Source organism: Aspergillus oryzae, chromosome 4 (assembly GCF_000184455.2).
Source record: "Aspergillus oryzae RIB40 DNA, chromosome 4".
Taxonomy (NCBI): Eukaryota; Fungi; Ascomycota; class Eurotiomycetes; order Eurotiales; family Aspergillaceae; genus Aspergillus; species Aspergillus oryzae.
In genome coordinates this window covers 578083-594126 of record NC_036438.1, presented here as the reverse complement: position 1 = coordinate 594126, position 16044 = coordinate 578083, and the positions used below count along the sequence as shown (strand labels likewise).

Sequence of the window (16044 nt, the reverse complement as noted above, 5' to 3'; positions counted from 1 at the left end):
AATAGCTTTGGACACAGTCCTATTTTGTCAAACCTTCCGCTGCGGTAAACATGGTTTCAAAACTCGCCTACATAGTGAAGGTCAACCAGCATGACGAGATCAAGATGCAGAAATGCTGATATACTTGGTGAAAAGAAGAGGAAGTGATGGTGGCACAATCGTTATGGCTAATGCCGATGGGTAGCCTTCTAGCCTGCCTGGTGTCACGACACTCTTGTTCTACTCTCATTGAACCCTAGTATGCAAGTTTGATTATTCGTCTACCTGAGACTGCTGGGCGCTGTGGGATTGATTTTACAGCTCGGATGTAGCTCGGGAGACAATCCACCGGGCTCTGCATAGATAGTGTGTCTCAGCCTTATGGCCAGAGATATTGATTTAATTAGAGGGAGCGAGCTATTACCTACTAGAAAGAACCGTGGAGTTTCAAGTGCCCCATTGCCTATACTTCTATTGTCAAAAGTAGTACGGAGTACAGTGAACCGTCTTGGCATACATGATATATATTTGATGCCGCCCAGCATTAACACTCCTCTCGGACCTACTTAAGTACTAGGTAGTCATATAGAACTTGAAACATAGAAAGGAAGAAAGCGCAGGGAAGACTTCAAACTGTAGAGTGCCTGACATTATATCTTATTAATGAAAAGGAGGTCACTATTCCAACATGCTAGGAATATATCCCGTCCATACGGAGGTATATAAGGATCTCCCCTGGAAGAGTTAACTGTTATATCAGGAAAGAAACCTTCTGTTCACGTTTGGGCTCTGTACGATTTTCAATCCAAGTGTTTTAGAATGAAGACGGCAACAATTTCCTCTGATTCTCCCCTTCCTCTCTGCCAACACAGTAGGAGCAGTGCCCCCTGGAGGACAAACAGATCTACCCCTAAACATCCTACCCCCGGGAGAAAGACAACCCCCACAACAACTGCCTTCAATAGACCAGCAATTCCCCAACGTGGGCAAGCCCCTTCCTCTAGACCACCTTGCTCTACCAAGGCCAGACACAAACTAGCCCCAAGCAGTCCAACCGGTCCAACCGACTCCGGAACGACCATAAAACATTCCCCACCCTCAGTATATCTTCTGGTAGTGTGGAAGGGATGGCCGTCTGTGTACTGCTAGGACGATTAAGAATAGTCAAGGAAAAGTACCATGACGCTTTCCTTTTGTGCTGCGAGTAATCAGACGCTTCCGGTGAATGTTTGATTGGGGAATTGGGGTATACTTCCATCTGGAGGGTTATCTTCACCTGGTGGCTTGAGGGGTGGCTTCACTATGCTGCTATGTGGGGGTTCAGAGGGATTGAGGGCTTTTATATACTTGTATAGGTTATGTTGGGAACAAGATGTTCAAGGCATGACTTCAGTGCCGTACGGTGTTTTATTCGAATGGGATTAAGATGTCATATAGGCATGTGTGGAATGCGAGGTACCATCGGAGATGAGGATGTTGGATTGGTGGTGAATCAAATCGGTGTTAATCCATTGACTTTTGTAGTGATAATTAATGTAATAATATTAGTTCAGTCTTTTGTTTTGTCCAGATAATCTCTAAGCCTTGAGGATAGCCTGGGTTGTCATCGATAAACCGACTCTGTTCTTGGAGTCCTCGGAGGAGCAGAAGACATGACTACCAGGGAAGCGATCTGTATGTGATCACCTGGAGAACACGACTGAAGGATGAAAAGGCAAGTAAAGAACTATGCTAAATAGGGCATTATCAATTAGACACCCTTCAGCTACCATCGAGTCTTTAATATATTCAAGCTCATAGGAACACCAAGGATGTCCATACATCCAAGCTGCCAAGGCCTGATATGAGGTGTAACCCCTGCTCGTGATGTCATCCCCGTGACGATCAACAACGTCCAAAACAACTTCGGCGATTCACTTTCACAACATCAACCTAGACATTAAATGAAAAAGATAGATATAGGCTACAATGTTTCCCCAAAATCAACACACTCTTCAATTACCGAGCTAATAAGAACCCACGAAAAAGGTACGGAGAACACATAGCAGACTGAATGTCCCTCACTGCCAAGAACGACTAGGATTGAGTATGAATGACGTCACCCTATGACATTCTGGACTCTTTTTCGACAGCAAACCCACTCGCTCACATGGAATTACAAAGGCAGTGGAGGAAGCAATTCGTCTGGTCGTCGGCTCTTCTCACTCTCTTCCTTTCCTGCGAACAGTTATAAATACATCTCGTTGTACCGCATTGAAAGCGTGCAAGATACATACTTCTGCTTTCTACAATAGATCAGAACTACCTTTTCTTGATTTTGGTAAGGCTCCCTACTTTATTTCGTGCAATGGTTGTCTATAATAATGGGAGTTGCTGCTAACAGCTCTAATCATACAGAAAATATCATCTCTCGAATTTTTACCTCTAATTAATCGAATAACCCGCCATGTCCTTCCTCGCTTCCACCATTCGTTCCACAATTGCCCCTCGTGTGGCCCTTCGCCCATCTTATACCGTCACATCCGCCTTCCACACCTCTCCTCTTCGTTCCGGTCTCAAGGAATCTGATCACAGTTCGTCACTCCCCTTTGTTCTGGTTACTGTTAGAAAGTACAATTATCTAATCCTTCCTACCCCCAGACCGAGAGGACCTCCACATCACCTACGAAGAGCACAAACAGGACCAATTGAGAAGCACCAAGGAGGGAAAGGCAAAGTGGAAGCAGGAACTTGCTAGCAACAGTGAAGCTTCCGTAAGTTTTTCTCCCTGTCCCCCTTTTCCCATTATAAGGGGGAAGAATAAGAATGATTATGATACTAATGCTACGTATAGGTCAAAGCAGACCGGGGTGAGGTTGATAGTGATGGACATGATATAAAAGATTTGCAGGAGAAGACGAAGCATCTGCCTAACCGGGATGGACCGGTGAATAAGACTCAATGAAGGGATGGGTTTTAGCTTCCTTGTTTCTTTCTTTTGTACTATTGTCTTTTCTTGATCGGTGTACTAGGGTACCAATTGAGTTTTAAGGAGAGGTGCATGATTTGATTATCTTAGGTTGGGGTCCTTCATGGTGTCATGTATAACTACTCCTGAATAAAATTGGGTATGATATTGATATGGCATATAAGATGTAGATTGCGTAGGGTGGGTGTAAGACCCGAGTCCTTGCTGGGACTTGCATGGAAGCGGTGTAATGGAACAATTGCTGCCATATAATGAATAAATCCGTAATTGATGATTACTCCAAACACCATAAAAGTTCAAACATCAATATAAGGAAAACCGACAATACATTCATAGGGAATCCGCCCCCTGTCCAAAAAAGAAACGCCCTGCGCCTTTCAGAGGAACATGCCCTTGACCAAAATTCACAAGAATGTGAAGTATACCAGAGGTTCTATACGCTCTAGGCTTTATTTCAAAATGACAATGAGAATGACCAGGATAATGATCAAACCGACGATCGTCATCAGGCTCCAATTGTCACCCGCGCTTCTCCGGATCTTGTCCAGTCGTTTTCTAGCCCCGTCTAGCCGATGCTGATGTCTGTCAATATCACCATCCATACCGTCTAACAACGCGACGTGGCCTTCTAGCTCATCCCCTATCTGAATACTGAGTTGATGTTGCCGCCCGATGGATTCGCCCAGACGATCTAGCTGTTCGTCCTGGTCGCGCATGATCTCATTGTGTCGATCATATATTTGTTCATTCGACAGGTCAGATTGGTCTACGCCAGTAGGGGAAGGTGAGTCGCGGTATGGCTGGAAAAGGTTTTGTCGCTCGAGATCGGCTTCTTCAGTAGCCGAGTTCATAAACCGAACTGACTTTGAAGGAGGGTGCTGCGGGACTGGTTGTTTGAGGTCAGGAGACGATTTGACATTGGCGAATTCAGGCGATGGAGAGGAGCCGCTGGCGCCGGCTGAGGTGCTGTGTCCGCTGAACTGAGACGACAAATCTTGATACTGCGATTTCAGATGGAATAGCTGATCTTTCAGCTCGGCGGCGCCATCATCGTTGGTCCGCTCCAACTGAGAGAGGTCTCTCTCCACATCCTCGATGCCGTCGTGCAACGATTCCAAAGAGCGAGAGATCTCTCCGTCTTGGCTGTTGGGTTCCAAATCCAATGAGATCGCTCGTTGTCGTTCTAAGAGAGAGAGTTTGATATGGTCTGCAAGGAGAAAGAGCTGCGATGGGTTCGGCATTTTGAGGTAAGAGGGTGCGCCCGGAATGAGAAGGTGATATGTCGCGAATCGGCGGGTGAAGTGTCGCAGCCAGTCTCAGCCTGACTGATGAGGCAATGCGGAGAAGACAAAGACTCGGGTAGATCCTGGGGCGTTCTGACAAATTCCGGATCGGTTGACCAGGAAAGGATAGGATAATGACTCGCTCCCTCACACTCTATTGCGAAGTGATCGACACAGCGGACAACCCCAGAATGATGGTGAAAATGATGGTAGTAATGGTGGAATGAAGATGGAGATGAAGTGTGACCGAGGGGGTGAGACGGAAGACTGTTCTCGGCCGGGCGCGGGAGTGATCTGCCGCCGCCGCCGCCAGTGGAATCGCTATCAATTATCGTCCGCTCAGCTCGTCCCCCGCAACACTTGCTACCGATTTCCTTTCCTTGTCTCCGGTTCTCCGAATTTTAGCATTCTAGCTCCACCTCTCTACTCATTTCCAACTCTTTCCTTCTTTGTGACACTTCGTCGAGCTTGTCGCAATCGCTCGCCAAGTCACCACATTCCTAGCGGACTTCAGCCACCGTGTAACCCCTCATGCGTGCCTCTCGGGGCTATTGTTTCATCCTCTTATCCCTTCGGCAACTCGAAAGACGATCCGTTCTCGATCGCCCCCTACATTGATTGTCACTTGTGCGACGGGGCTGAGGGCCTTTGAAAGTATAAATCTGGCGAGCTACGAACCGGGTGCACCTGTGCAAGATGAATATCGACGAGTTTCTTGCGATGGAGCCGAGCAGCGACCTGGACGAGATTGTCGACCTCCGCTCTTTGGATTATGTCACCCGGTATGACGATCATCTCATGTGTGCGATATGCCACTGTCCATATATACGTCCAGTGAGATTGCAATGCGACCATGTGTTCTGTCAGAAATGTCTGAACACAGCGATCACTACCTTCGCCACCGGTCGAGACGAGTTCAAATGCCCTACCTGCCGTGCGCCAGCGAGAGGGGTCTACCTTAACGTCCCTCGATTCTTAGTCAATATGTGCGATGATATACGGGTAAAGTGCCCTTTTGAGGTGGAAGGTTGCAAGGAGATCGTCCCAAGAGGCCATATTCAGTCTCATGTCGACAAATATTGCGGCTATAGACTTCTGGATTGTCCAAATGTCTTCTGCACGAAGAAGACTCGGAAGAAGGACCTGAGTGCAGAGGGCAAATGCATGCATGAGCTTCATAAATGCTCACGCTGCGATGAGGAGGTCATGGAACAAGATTACCAGGTGCGTCTGATATATCGTTGGCAACCAGACCGTGACTAACGAGGGCTTCCACTTCAGGAGCATGTTCAGGAACTATGCCCGAGCTTGAAAACTACATGTCCTGACTGTGAGACTACGGTATTCCGCAAGGCTTTGAGAGAACACATAGATGCATGTCCAGAGGCGATCCATAGCTGCGCAGCGTCTAAGTACGGGTGTCCCATCAAAGTTAAACGAGCGGAGCTTGTAGTGCATGAGCAGAATTGCCCGTTGATAACTATGGGGCCTTATTTTGAAGCTCAGAATGCACGACTTGATTCTATGGAGCTGACTATTCGTCATCTTCAACAGCGCAATGAAATCTTCGAGGATGGACTTGCGAGCATTCGGTCTACTCTTGTCGAATCGTCTCGTGTTATGTCTGCACGGAACCTGGACATACCGGCCGAGGCTAATAGTCAGACAAGGCCGTCGAACTCATCTGACGCGACAAATGAACAATATGACAATTCCAACGCCTCGTCTAATGCGACTACCTACCTTCTTGCGCTCCATGAGTCTCTTCGAGAAGAAGTTGGGCAGTTATCACATGCAATCACGGATCTAGATGCTCGCGCTAGCATGGCAATCATGAACGAATGCCTTCGATTAAAGGAGGATATGGCCCATACGAACGCGGCTGTCAGCAGCATTCGAATGCAGGTGCAATGGCTCATGAACCCTCGCATCCACCAGGGCCAACGGACAGGGGTTCGTACCAACAGCAGCAATAACGGCAATGAAACACGATCCGGGCAACTAGGCTCCTCGGCGTCAGGACCAAGCAATGCCACTGCGCCATCGCCGGGCTTTCTGCGGCCCCGAAGACTCAGCGACAGCGGACGCGAAGGGACCAAACTTTGATAGAGTGCGTATGCGCACAATAATTCGACTCAACGAATAATGATATCTGCTTTACTGCTTTACTAGAATAGGTCTGAAGGGACGGCGCTGTGTGTTTTTCTCGACTGACTTTCTGATACCCAGCGTCCACATTCGAGTTGTACTGTAGCCCATAGATAGCCTTGTGATATACCGGTGATAACTTTGGTACTGGTCTGTACTAAACCTGTTGTGCCACCAGGCCTACTGTTTCATCTTCTTTAATGATATAGAATACTTTCTTAACAAACCTTGTGCTATCCTATGTATTTCTAATGCTTTTGTGCAACCATGCTTTATTGGTTTCAAATCATGAACTTCTCAAAGCTGTTCAACTGAGACAAAGACAAACAGTGTCTAAATTCTATACTATAATAAAGAGGGTATATACAGGATTCGTACAGGGGCATATCAATGTAGGACAGCACTCACCCGTCCTTGGGCAACACTGAGCTTTATCTTTTTTTCCTTTCCTTCTCCACACTCCTCTTCAACATTCCAAATGGAATGTAAGAGACTCGACCAACCCTGTTTCATCATCCCCGATTCATGTATCAAGTCCTCCCCTGCACAGTCTTCACACACACACACACACACACACACACACACACACACACACACACACACACACACACACACACACACACACACGAACGAAACAAAACACCAGAGAAACCCCACCCAAACCCAAACCCAAACCCACAAAAATCAAAACAAAGGCATATTAACCGAATTCACATAATCAATATTATCCTTCGTCCCCTCGATGCGATCATGACAGGTCCCGAAAATCCTATCCCAGAGTCTAGTCTGCTTCCCGTAGTTATGGCTCTTGCGCCAGCCCTTCCGATGATGGAGATCATGGTCTTCAATGACGATCTCCGCACCAAGGAGCTCAAGCAGCCAGGCCATGGTCGAGGCACCGGTTGAATGCAAGCGCAGACCGCTGTGGCCCAGCACTTCCGTGAAGGCGATATACTGGTGACAGAGCCACCACTCGTAGAAGCCGAGCGGCAGGCCCATGAGCTTGAGACTGAAGTAGGTAGCCATGGGGACGCCGACCATATCGAAGAATTCCTGTTCGTGGTCTGCGTAGGCGGCGAGTAGAGGGTTCGGGTGTTTAGTGAGGTGGTGAGTGCGGTGGAATTTCCAGAGGAAGCTGACATCGTGCATGAGACGGTGGTACCAGTAGAACCAGAAGTCGAGGACGATGCCGTAAAGCCCGATTTGGAGGGGTAGCATGGGCCAGTTTAGTTGGGAGGGGAGCTGGTTGATGTTGTAGGTGAAGTAGACGGCGAGGGCGATGCGGGAGCCCGTCGTCTTGTAGAGGGATGTTACTACTTTGCCGATGCCGACGTCCGGGACGCCGTCGCGGTCGTGCTTGTCGCCGTCTAGGAAGCCGTAGATGTGGCCTAGGCGGCGGAGGATATGGACTTCGAAGATGACGACGGCGTTGAAGGCCATGAAGTAGAAGTTGAAGACGGCTATTGGGCCTAGGTTGTGGCCTGTGAATGTGGCGTAGACTTGGTGCATAAGGAGCGGTAGGGCTCCGTAGAAGAGCACCCAGATGTTCAGCGACCATTGCGTGATGTAGGGGACTTTTTCGTCCTTTTGGTGTATGGGGATTTCCTTGTTGAGCTCGGTTGGGTGTACGTTCAATAGCTCGATGGCCCAGTGGTTGATGTTCCATTCGTCGCGGTTGGCGGTGCGCCAGGTGGACTTCATCGAGTCCTTGGGATTGGGCTTGGTAGCCATATTTGCTGGTATTGATCTTGATTTGACTCTCCTGGATATTGCCACCCTCTCCTTGGGGAGGCTGGCGAGGGAGGAGCCATTGTTTAAATTGTTGTCGCTAGAGGGGCCACCGGTAGTTCCGGAGAGTGTGTTTCTACATGTGAAAGTGAAGAAAGAAAAGAGGCCGCTTTGGAGTGCAGAATGAAAAGTTCTGGAGTGTAGATCATCATCTGTAGATCTTTTTTCCCAACAAAAAAGAGATGTGGCCCCTGAATGGGCTACGGTAATGAGGGTCCATCAAACTAGAGCCCCAGATCGGTATTTCAGTATGGCTCACACGTGAAGTAAACCCCCAGTTGACATGGCTTTCCGCGCAGATATGCCTCGGGGTCTCGGGCATTGAGTCATTCGGATTGTATTTTAACTATTTTTTTGGTCAGGCAGAGTTGATTTGGGGATGTAGCAAGCTGGTTGTTGTTGTTCGGCAGTGTGTACTATGGGGATGGAGTTGCCGTTGTGCGGGGGAGCATCCTAGTCCAACTTGGGAATGGGTTGCGAGAGCTTGCTGATAGGCGACCTCCACCGTGGTAAAATGAAATGAAATGAGACTTGGTAGATGACTTAAAACTTGGGAGCCTAGGCATTCGGTCCGAATTCATCATGCAATCAATCTCCCTGGCCTGAACAGAAGTGTCCTATTTCGTAATAGAAAAGGTCAAGCGTAACCCTGAGTAAGCTAATCTCATTTCTCTGAGTTACTTGTAGTAGTCATTCCACTTCATTCTCTGCAAAGAACTGACTTAATAGCTAGTAGTTGGAATTCATGACCACATCACTATCCCCTTTCTGTTCACACCTGTGGTGCAAATTGCCAATGTAGAGTAGTTTTGCGATTCTTTTACTTACGGTATAAGTAATATGGGGAAGAAAAGAATGCCTTCTTTATCGAAGGACTCTTACACCCCTAACAGTTCTCATAGTAAGGAGAAGTAGACCGCGGTAGCCCTGGAATCGCTATACAGCTGCAAGAACAACCACCCTTGTCTAGTTACTCTATACATCGCCTGAAGAGCCTTCAAGGACATTTGTCAAGCATATTTAAGAATACCTATGTTTCCAGATAGCACTATAGACACTGAATCCAACTAAGGGGGCATGTTCTACCATTAGCGGTGAATGACCATACACCTCCTATGAAAGAACGATTTTTGCAATATGGCATGACCACTGTAGAGTCAACTTTAACTGTACACCTGCCTACGAAGTGCATTCCATCTCAGTAACCAATACGATCAGTGGCTCACACGTTCACATGTAGTGGGAATCTTGCTCTGACGTGTCATAGCCCAGTGATATAATGTCAGGCATCAGTTTTACCAGCTAAAGAAATAAACACGTATGTGGCAAAGTCTTACAAGCCATTCTCGCTTCAACTAACCTCCATTCTCAAGATGCACCTCGCATCATGAGCTGTTCATATATTTGGGCTACAGGCTAAAGTCTGTCTTTCCTTCGGGATTGTACGAACGCTTCCCTACATCGGAGGCACCTGGAAGCGATAGAGCAGAACATAATGTATCAGTCGGACCAGACTTAAGTGATCTTAGAATCGTATGAGACTCTGCAAATACTGACCTCAGTCATCTGACGTGTACTTCTCTACTTCTCTCCAATGACACCCCAGTCACATTCAGCATAGGAATGAATCGGCTGAACATACGTCAGAAGGAAAACCCTCGGCATATGACGCAAGCTTCGAGCAAATTCTTATCGATCATAGTGCATATCCTGCGGCATGCAACTACCCAAACAAGGAAACACGGCGCCTAGTGACAGGGATCCAGTCATTCAATATCTGTTGGGACGAAAATCATCCGTTTCGCCTTCTTGATCCACAGCAGATGGTTTCCGGCGTGAATGCCCCTGTATTTGGGAAGCAGGTACTGAGCCCCGCGGTCCTTATCATCCGAGGTGATGCGGGTATTTCGTCTGGGTAATAGACTTTGCAGAGCCCGGGGTCTTCTTTGGGCGACAAACTTACTACCGCTCATTCAGGGTATTAAAAGAGTGTGTTTAAGGAGTTCTCAACCGCTATGTTGCCCTATCAGCTTTAGTGCGTGTATTTCTACTGGTACTGTGCAATGGAGGGGTAGAATCCCAATGGCTCTGCTGTCCTAGTCAGGTGGTTGGCACTCTATGAGTGTCTTGGGTGCAAGTGCAATTCTCATAGCAACAAAGCATATAAATGATATACTTGTATTGTCATCGTAAACTTATAGCGTGCACAGTTTATAGTACTCCGTCAGGCAATTTTAGAGTATCTACAATCACATGGAGCAGTTTCACTCTCATTCGTTCGCCAGTGCCTGCGATATCTTCCAACATAATACTGCTGTTCGGAGAAGTGCGCGTGGCTATAGAAGAGCAGGGGGATTTACTGATACTGTGTACCATTGGATGGGAAAGTACTACTTTATCTAAAAATTCTTTACAACCTTTGGGAATATAGCTCATCCAAGCTAATCTGAGGTATCCGCTGACGAGCTTGCTGTTACAGTGGAAACAGGACCAACATCGCGGCTGATGGGAGCATTGTCTGGGTTCGAAGAAGCAAAAAAAAAAAAGAAAAAGTTGAGTAATGACGCAAACCAAAGTTGCAGAATATATCTTGGAATATATTGTGTATTGAGCAACTTAGGAGTCACTAAGTTCAAGTACAGACTCTCAAATTCTGTGAGCAGATAATGTCAGGATGACCACGAAACCCATGACATAGTCGACTCTGCAAACTTGTCTCATAGTGTGAATGTACTCTGCTGTGCATAAACAGTCGAAAAGGCCTTTACAGGCCTATGTAAGACTCCACGAAGTGATCCTGAACTAGCTTCGTAGTATTACTGTGCCTTATACAAGTCCAACGGCATCAAGAAAAGCTCTGGTCAGTAGAAGTTCCAGTTCATACAAGGACATGCTGATAGAAAGACCTGGCACATGGCTATTGTATGCAAGGCAATATTTATTAGAATTTTTCCTGAAATAAACCACAGGAGAAAAGAGAAGTGTCTTCCCGTCGAAATTAGTTCTGCAAATTGAATAGGGCTGCATATGTTTTTGATGGGGTTCATGCCGTCTTCCCGCTTGCAACATTCCGCCCCACAGGGCCAGCCAATCAGAGTCTAAGCCGAACCCTTGATGTTTCAACCACATTCAGATCAGAATTTGATCCAAAAAAAAAAAGTCACAACAGCATGTGCTGGAGCAAAAAGGAAAGCCGAACGCGGGGGTCGAACCCGCAACCTTGAGATACCGTGATGACTAAGAGTCTCACGCTCTACCGATTGAGCTAGCCCGGCTTCTGTTGAAGGCATGGTGAACTAGATTGGTATTTAAGCAAAGATTTGCAGCAAAAATTCTGCAGCCCTAATCCGAGCACATGGTATACGGGGGCATGGGAGGTCTGGGTTTGGAAGCGAAGAAGATGTTGCTTTCTCTGAGCAATATTTCAGCTATTTTCTAAATACCTCTGCCTACTAAAGTACGGAGTTTGAAGTAAAGATTTCATCCTCTAAGTGGGTTGTAGTAGCGTACGGGTGCAACGGATATATAAATTCGCACAGGCCATAGCTGGATTAGCAGCCTAGTTTCTATTAACCTATAAGTGTCGTATAGGTTCACACTGGAGCAGATCTATCATTGTAGATAGGATTGTTCCCCGACCCTGTGACATACACTACCAAGCAACCTGCAGAGAACTACCGATGAGATTCCCGTCAGATTACTTTCTAGCGTTGTGTTTCACTGGGTTTCAAACAACCTCGCTGGACAATTCGACGAGGCAGTGAAATCCCTCTAAGAATGTCGCGAAGGGATTCATAGAAGACGCTATATGGGATGAGGGTGGAAACTGAGCCTTTATGCTGTAACGCACCGAGCAAGTGAGCACTATATAGTGCCGAATGTAGCGCAGAACCTCCATCTTGTCGTATGTTACCTCCTTTGGGCATGTAGCCTCAGCCTTTGATCGCAATTCCTGGTCGTTCCATACTGCTCCAACAAAGCAGCAGCTATCATAGCTGCTCTAATCGCCGTCGAAGAGCCTCTAAGTCGTCTTTGTGGCTTTGATATACTTGCATCGCTTCGTCATATTCCTCGTTGGAGACCCACCCATCCTTCCCGAGAAGTTGAGCTCGCAGGTTTTCGTACTCATTGAAAGCTACTGCCCACTCCTCTCCCTGACACCGTCCTTCCCTGATCTCCTCTTCAGTAAACGATATTGGGCACTGCGTTGTTAATCCTTTTCTCTTCGCGATGTGGTCCCACTTTTCGTATATTTGGACGAGAAGCTCCCTCAAGGGCACCAAGCCATCAGATGAAGATTGCCCGACGAGATAGAAGATATAAGAGGTAGGATCGTCATCATTCTGCATGGCATCCATAGCCTTCATTAGAAGTGGGTTGAACTTTCTTGAAGCCAGTTCGTAAAATTTCTTCAACCTCAGTCTGTCGTGTGCTTATCTAGCAAGTTCTTTTTCCATGGGCGAAAGATTGTCAAAGTCATCGGGTAGTTCAGGCTGAACTGCTCCCCATGGGTAAGGGTCGTCACAGTCAAAGACCGAGGGGAATCTGGCCTGTAAGAAGAGTGGGGCTGTATAAACTGCTTGCCAATCGATTATACTGGATATCTTTGTTGGATCCGCCGAGTCAACAAAGATATTATCAAGATGAAGGTCATGGTGCATAAGAGTGGGTCGGGTAGCCTCTCCTGTAGGCAAGATATAGGGCAAGAGTGTTATGAATTTCTCCAATAGTTCAATATGGTTGTTTATTGCTCCCTGCGTTCTTCGTACAGCCGCTGGAACATCCTGGGGTCTGTGGGTTGCGGACTTCTGGATTAGTGATATCTCACGGCGCGCAACTGCTGTGAGATACTCCTCTGCCGTTCGCCCTACGAATAAGGTTAGTGCTCGATTACCTATAAATGAATAACAAATATCAAGGAGGAGCCAGAATGCAGCGTCGTGGAAGCACGTACATGGACCCCTCACGCCTTGCTCTTGTCTTTCGTCAGCGCAGAAAGAACGCTCGGTTGTTTGGCCAATAACAAATCTTGATGCTGCCTCCTGTTTAAGTATAGGCAGCTGGGTTTTGTCAACGGCATCATAACTGTTTGGGCATGCATCCTTGTAATATAGACTGCCAATACCTGTAAAAATAGTGTTTACAAGTTTTCTCTCGATTTCTACCAAGCTCTTCACCAAACCAAAGCGCTGTTTTTCGGACAAAGTGGCCCAAACTTCGCTCAGCTGGCGGCCATTCACTCTCTCCATCAGGATGTATGCCGCACCCACTGGATTTGACTCTGATGATGGCGAGCTCCAGGCCAGAACTTTAGGGACTGGAATATCAAGCACATTGCGAAGCTATAATGATAATACCTTGTTCGTCAGCAAGTCAAGATCGGAGTGAGAAGCATACAGAGCCGCGTACGAAGTCAAGAGTTGCAACCTCGTTGGAAACCACGAGTTCAGGATGGCCAGCATTTGGGTTTGGAATTCGTGCTAAGACCTCCCCACCACCCTCCATCTCCAAAGAAAGGGCCTTGTTATAGAGGCCTTCGGGTAGTTTGGTTATTCCAATGCATTTAGTACCGAGCACCCGAGAGGCATGCGCCTGTAGTGCTTGGACGTTGAATTCAACATATCGTCGACTCAGTTGACTGTGTTCATCGTATAGCCAACGGCCGGAAGTATAGCAGAACAAGTTGTTCCTTGTTGCGTTAGGTTCATGGGTATTCGTCAAACCAGCAAAACGACGAAAAATCCCCTGGCCCAGGACAGATCTTTTTATTATCCCTTGTCTGTTGGGAAAGTGGTTGAATGTTTTAAACGGTCTATGGAGGATACCCATTATGATGGTTTGTCGCGACAAGCGTTGGAGGACAGAAGGGGGCTCAGAACTCATCCACAGGGGGTGGTAAGTCATGATTTATGGTGTCGGGGCTTAGATGTTCCGCTTCGCGTCATCACTAATTGATTGACTTTGGAGGTAGGGAACTATAAGGAGCGAAAAAAACAATGAAAATGAAAATGAAATGATGTGTTTTGTATTAAGTTTGAGTTTAGGCGGTAGCGGTGCTATTTAATTGATTGATCTTATAGCACGGGTTGGATAGATACAGCTTTCTAGACCATATATGAGTAGCATCTCTAGAAGGGCTGTCTGTTTGAGCATGCTCTCCATACATGAATATCACTTGGAGGGAATACAACGCTAACCATAGGAACTTCAGTTACCAGACTTCTCTTAGGTTATTGGTCAATCAATAGTAAATTATCAGGAGGGGCAACCCCCAATTCGAATCACATAGTTGAAGTATATCCAAAACAATTGACACCCTCTACATGATTATGCTTATCACTTTGAAACATGGTGAACCAAATCTTAAGGCCTCTACTAGCCCCGCAGCCCGCCATAATTTAGCCTCTTTAACCACCCACTAAGCATGCTTGAACTAATTCCCCCACACCAAATTGGAGATACATCTGTACGTCCCCTCACCACCAGACTGCCTTACCTCTCCAAGTACCTCCTGTACACACACGCGCACACACATACAAACCAACCAACCAACCAACAAACCAACAAAAAGAAACAATGTCACCCCCCAAAGCCAACATCCTCCTAATCGGCAGCGGCGGCGTCGGCACAATCGCAGCCCTAAACCTGGAAGCCGGAAACCTGGCCCGCGTAACCGCCGTCCTACGCTCAAACTACCACGCCGTAACATCCAACGGCTTCAACATCACATCCTGCGACCACGGGATTCTAAAAGGATGGAAACCCAGCACCAGTAAGCGTTTAGCCCAGTGCCAACCCAACCCAATTCCATGTAAACCCACTACTTACACAATAAACAGTAACAAACCGCATCCCGGACCCAACCCCGGACTCCCCCAAATACGACTACATAATCTGCACCACAAAAGTGATCACCGATTGTCCCCCGTCAACAGCCAATCTGATCAAGCCAGCCGTAACACCAGGCCACACTGTAATCGTACTAATCCAAAACGGGTTGAACATCGAAACGCCCTATTTCGCCGCCTTCCCCGACAACATCGTCCTCTCGGGCATAAGCATGATTGATTCGCACGAGGTCGCACCTGGGGTTATCGAGCACGGATCCGCGGATGATCTTGTCATTGGCGCATTCCGGAATCCTAATTTAGATATTGCCGTTGAAGCGGCAGCCGCAGAGCGTTTCGTGGGATTGTATTCTGCGGCTGGGAAGACGAAGTGTGTCCTGGGATTGGATGTGGGGTATAGTCGGTGGAGGAAGTTGATATTCAATGCGTGTTTGAATTCGATTTGTGCGCTTACGGGTTTGGATACGGGGCGGATTAGGCTTGCAGGGGATGCAGTGGAGATGCTGGTTAGACCTGCTATGGAGGAGATTCGGGCTGCGGCGGGGTCTGTTGGGGTGGATTTGCCGGGGAGTGTTTGTGAGGAGGTTATTGGGGCTTATCCTGTGGCGTTGTATTTGCCTCCAAGTATGTTGGAGGATGTTTGGAAGGTTGGTTGATTCCTTTCTTCTCTTTCTGGGGAGTTGGGGTTGAGATGAGGTGTGTCTTTACTGACAATTGTGATAGGGGAATCTTATTGAGGTCGAGAGTATTGTTGGCGAACCGCTGAGGGTTGGTCGTGCTAATGGGGTGGCTATGCCTACTCTGTCTGTTTTATATAATCTACTGAAAGGGGTCCAGTGGAGGACGAAGGAGAAAAGAGGGCTGATTGAGATACCGGCTCCGGGTAGTGATGTCGCGGATTTGTAAGACTAGCAATGACAAGCTCTATGTTGCTTTAAGTAAGGAAGCTAACCTTAGGATTGGTATCAATGATCTCACGTAATATCAATATTCCAAGGAGACTAGAGAGACTTTGCTTGAGCTTCTCGAT

General features: G+C 47.3%; 5 protein-coding genes and 1 non-coding gene across 6 annotated transcripts; 2 read left to right on the top strand and 4 right to left on the bottom strand.

Annotated features, from left to right (window-relative positions):
* Positions 1-3396: 3396 nt before the first annotated feature.
* On the bottom strand, positions 3397-4188 carry AO090012000240 (syntaxin family protein; the record flags this gene model as incomplete). The annotated part of the gene is made up of 1 exon (XM_001727238.3): positions 3397-4188. The coding sequence occupies one exon, from the start codon at positions 4186-4188 to the stop codon at positions 3397-3399; it is 792 nt and encodes a 263-aa protein (XP_001727290.1).
* A 1524-nt stretch (positions 4189-5712) lies between these two features.
* AO090012000239 (putative TRAF-like signal transducer) lies at positions 5713-6336 on the top strand (the record flags this gene model as incomplete). The annotated part of the gene is made up of 1 exon (XM_001727237.3): positions 5713-6336. One exon carries the CDS (start codon positions 5713-5715, stop codon positions 6334-6336), a length of 624 nt encoding a protein of 207 aa, XP_001727289.3.
* Positions 6337-7062: 726 nt separating this feature from the next.
* AO090012000237 (sterol desaturase family protein) lies at positions 7063-8109 on the bottom strand (the record flags this gene model as incomplete). The annotated part of the gene is made up of 1 exon (XM_001727236.1): positions 7063-8109. The coding sequence occupies one exon, from the start codon at positions 8107-8109 to the stop codon at positions 7063-7065; it is 1047 nt and encodes a 348-aa protein (XP_001727288.1).
* Positions 8110-11357: 3248 nt separating this feature from the next.
* Positions 11358-11441, bottom strand: AO090012t00007. Its single transcript has one exon. It is a non-coding gene; the product is annotated as a tRNA-Lys (tRNA).
* Positions 11442-11870: 429 nt separating this feature from the next.
* On the bottom strand, positions 11871-12533 carry AO090012000236 (uncharacterized protein; the record flags this gene model as incomplete). Its single annotated transcript, XM_023236388.1, has 2 exons — positions 11871-11937; positions 12253-12533. 2 exons carry the CDS (start codon positions 12531-12533, stop codon positions 11871-11873), a joined length of 348 nt encoding a protein of 115 aa, XP_023091318.1.
* A 2209-nt stretch (positions 12534-14742) lies between these two features.
* Positions 14743-15920, top strand: AO090012000235 (ketopantoate reductase family protein; the record flags this gene model as incomplete). The annotated part of the gene is made up of 3 exons (XM_001727234.1): positions 14743-14938; positions 15006-15661; positions 15738-15920. 3 exons carry the CDS (start codon positions 14743-14745, stop codon positions 15918-15920), a joined length of 1035 nt encoding a protein of 344 aa, XP_001727286.1.
* Between the last annotated feature and the right edge of the window lie 124 nt (positions 15921-16044).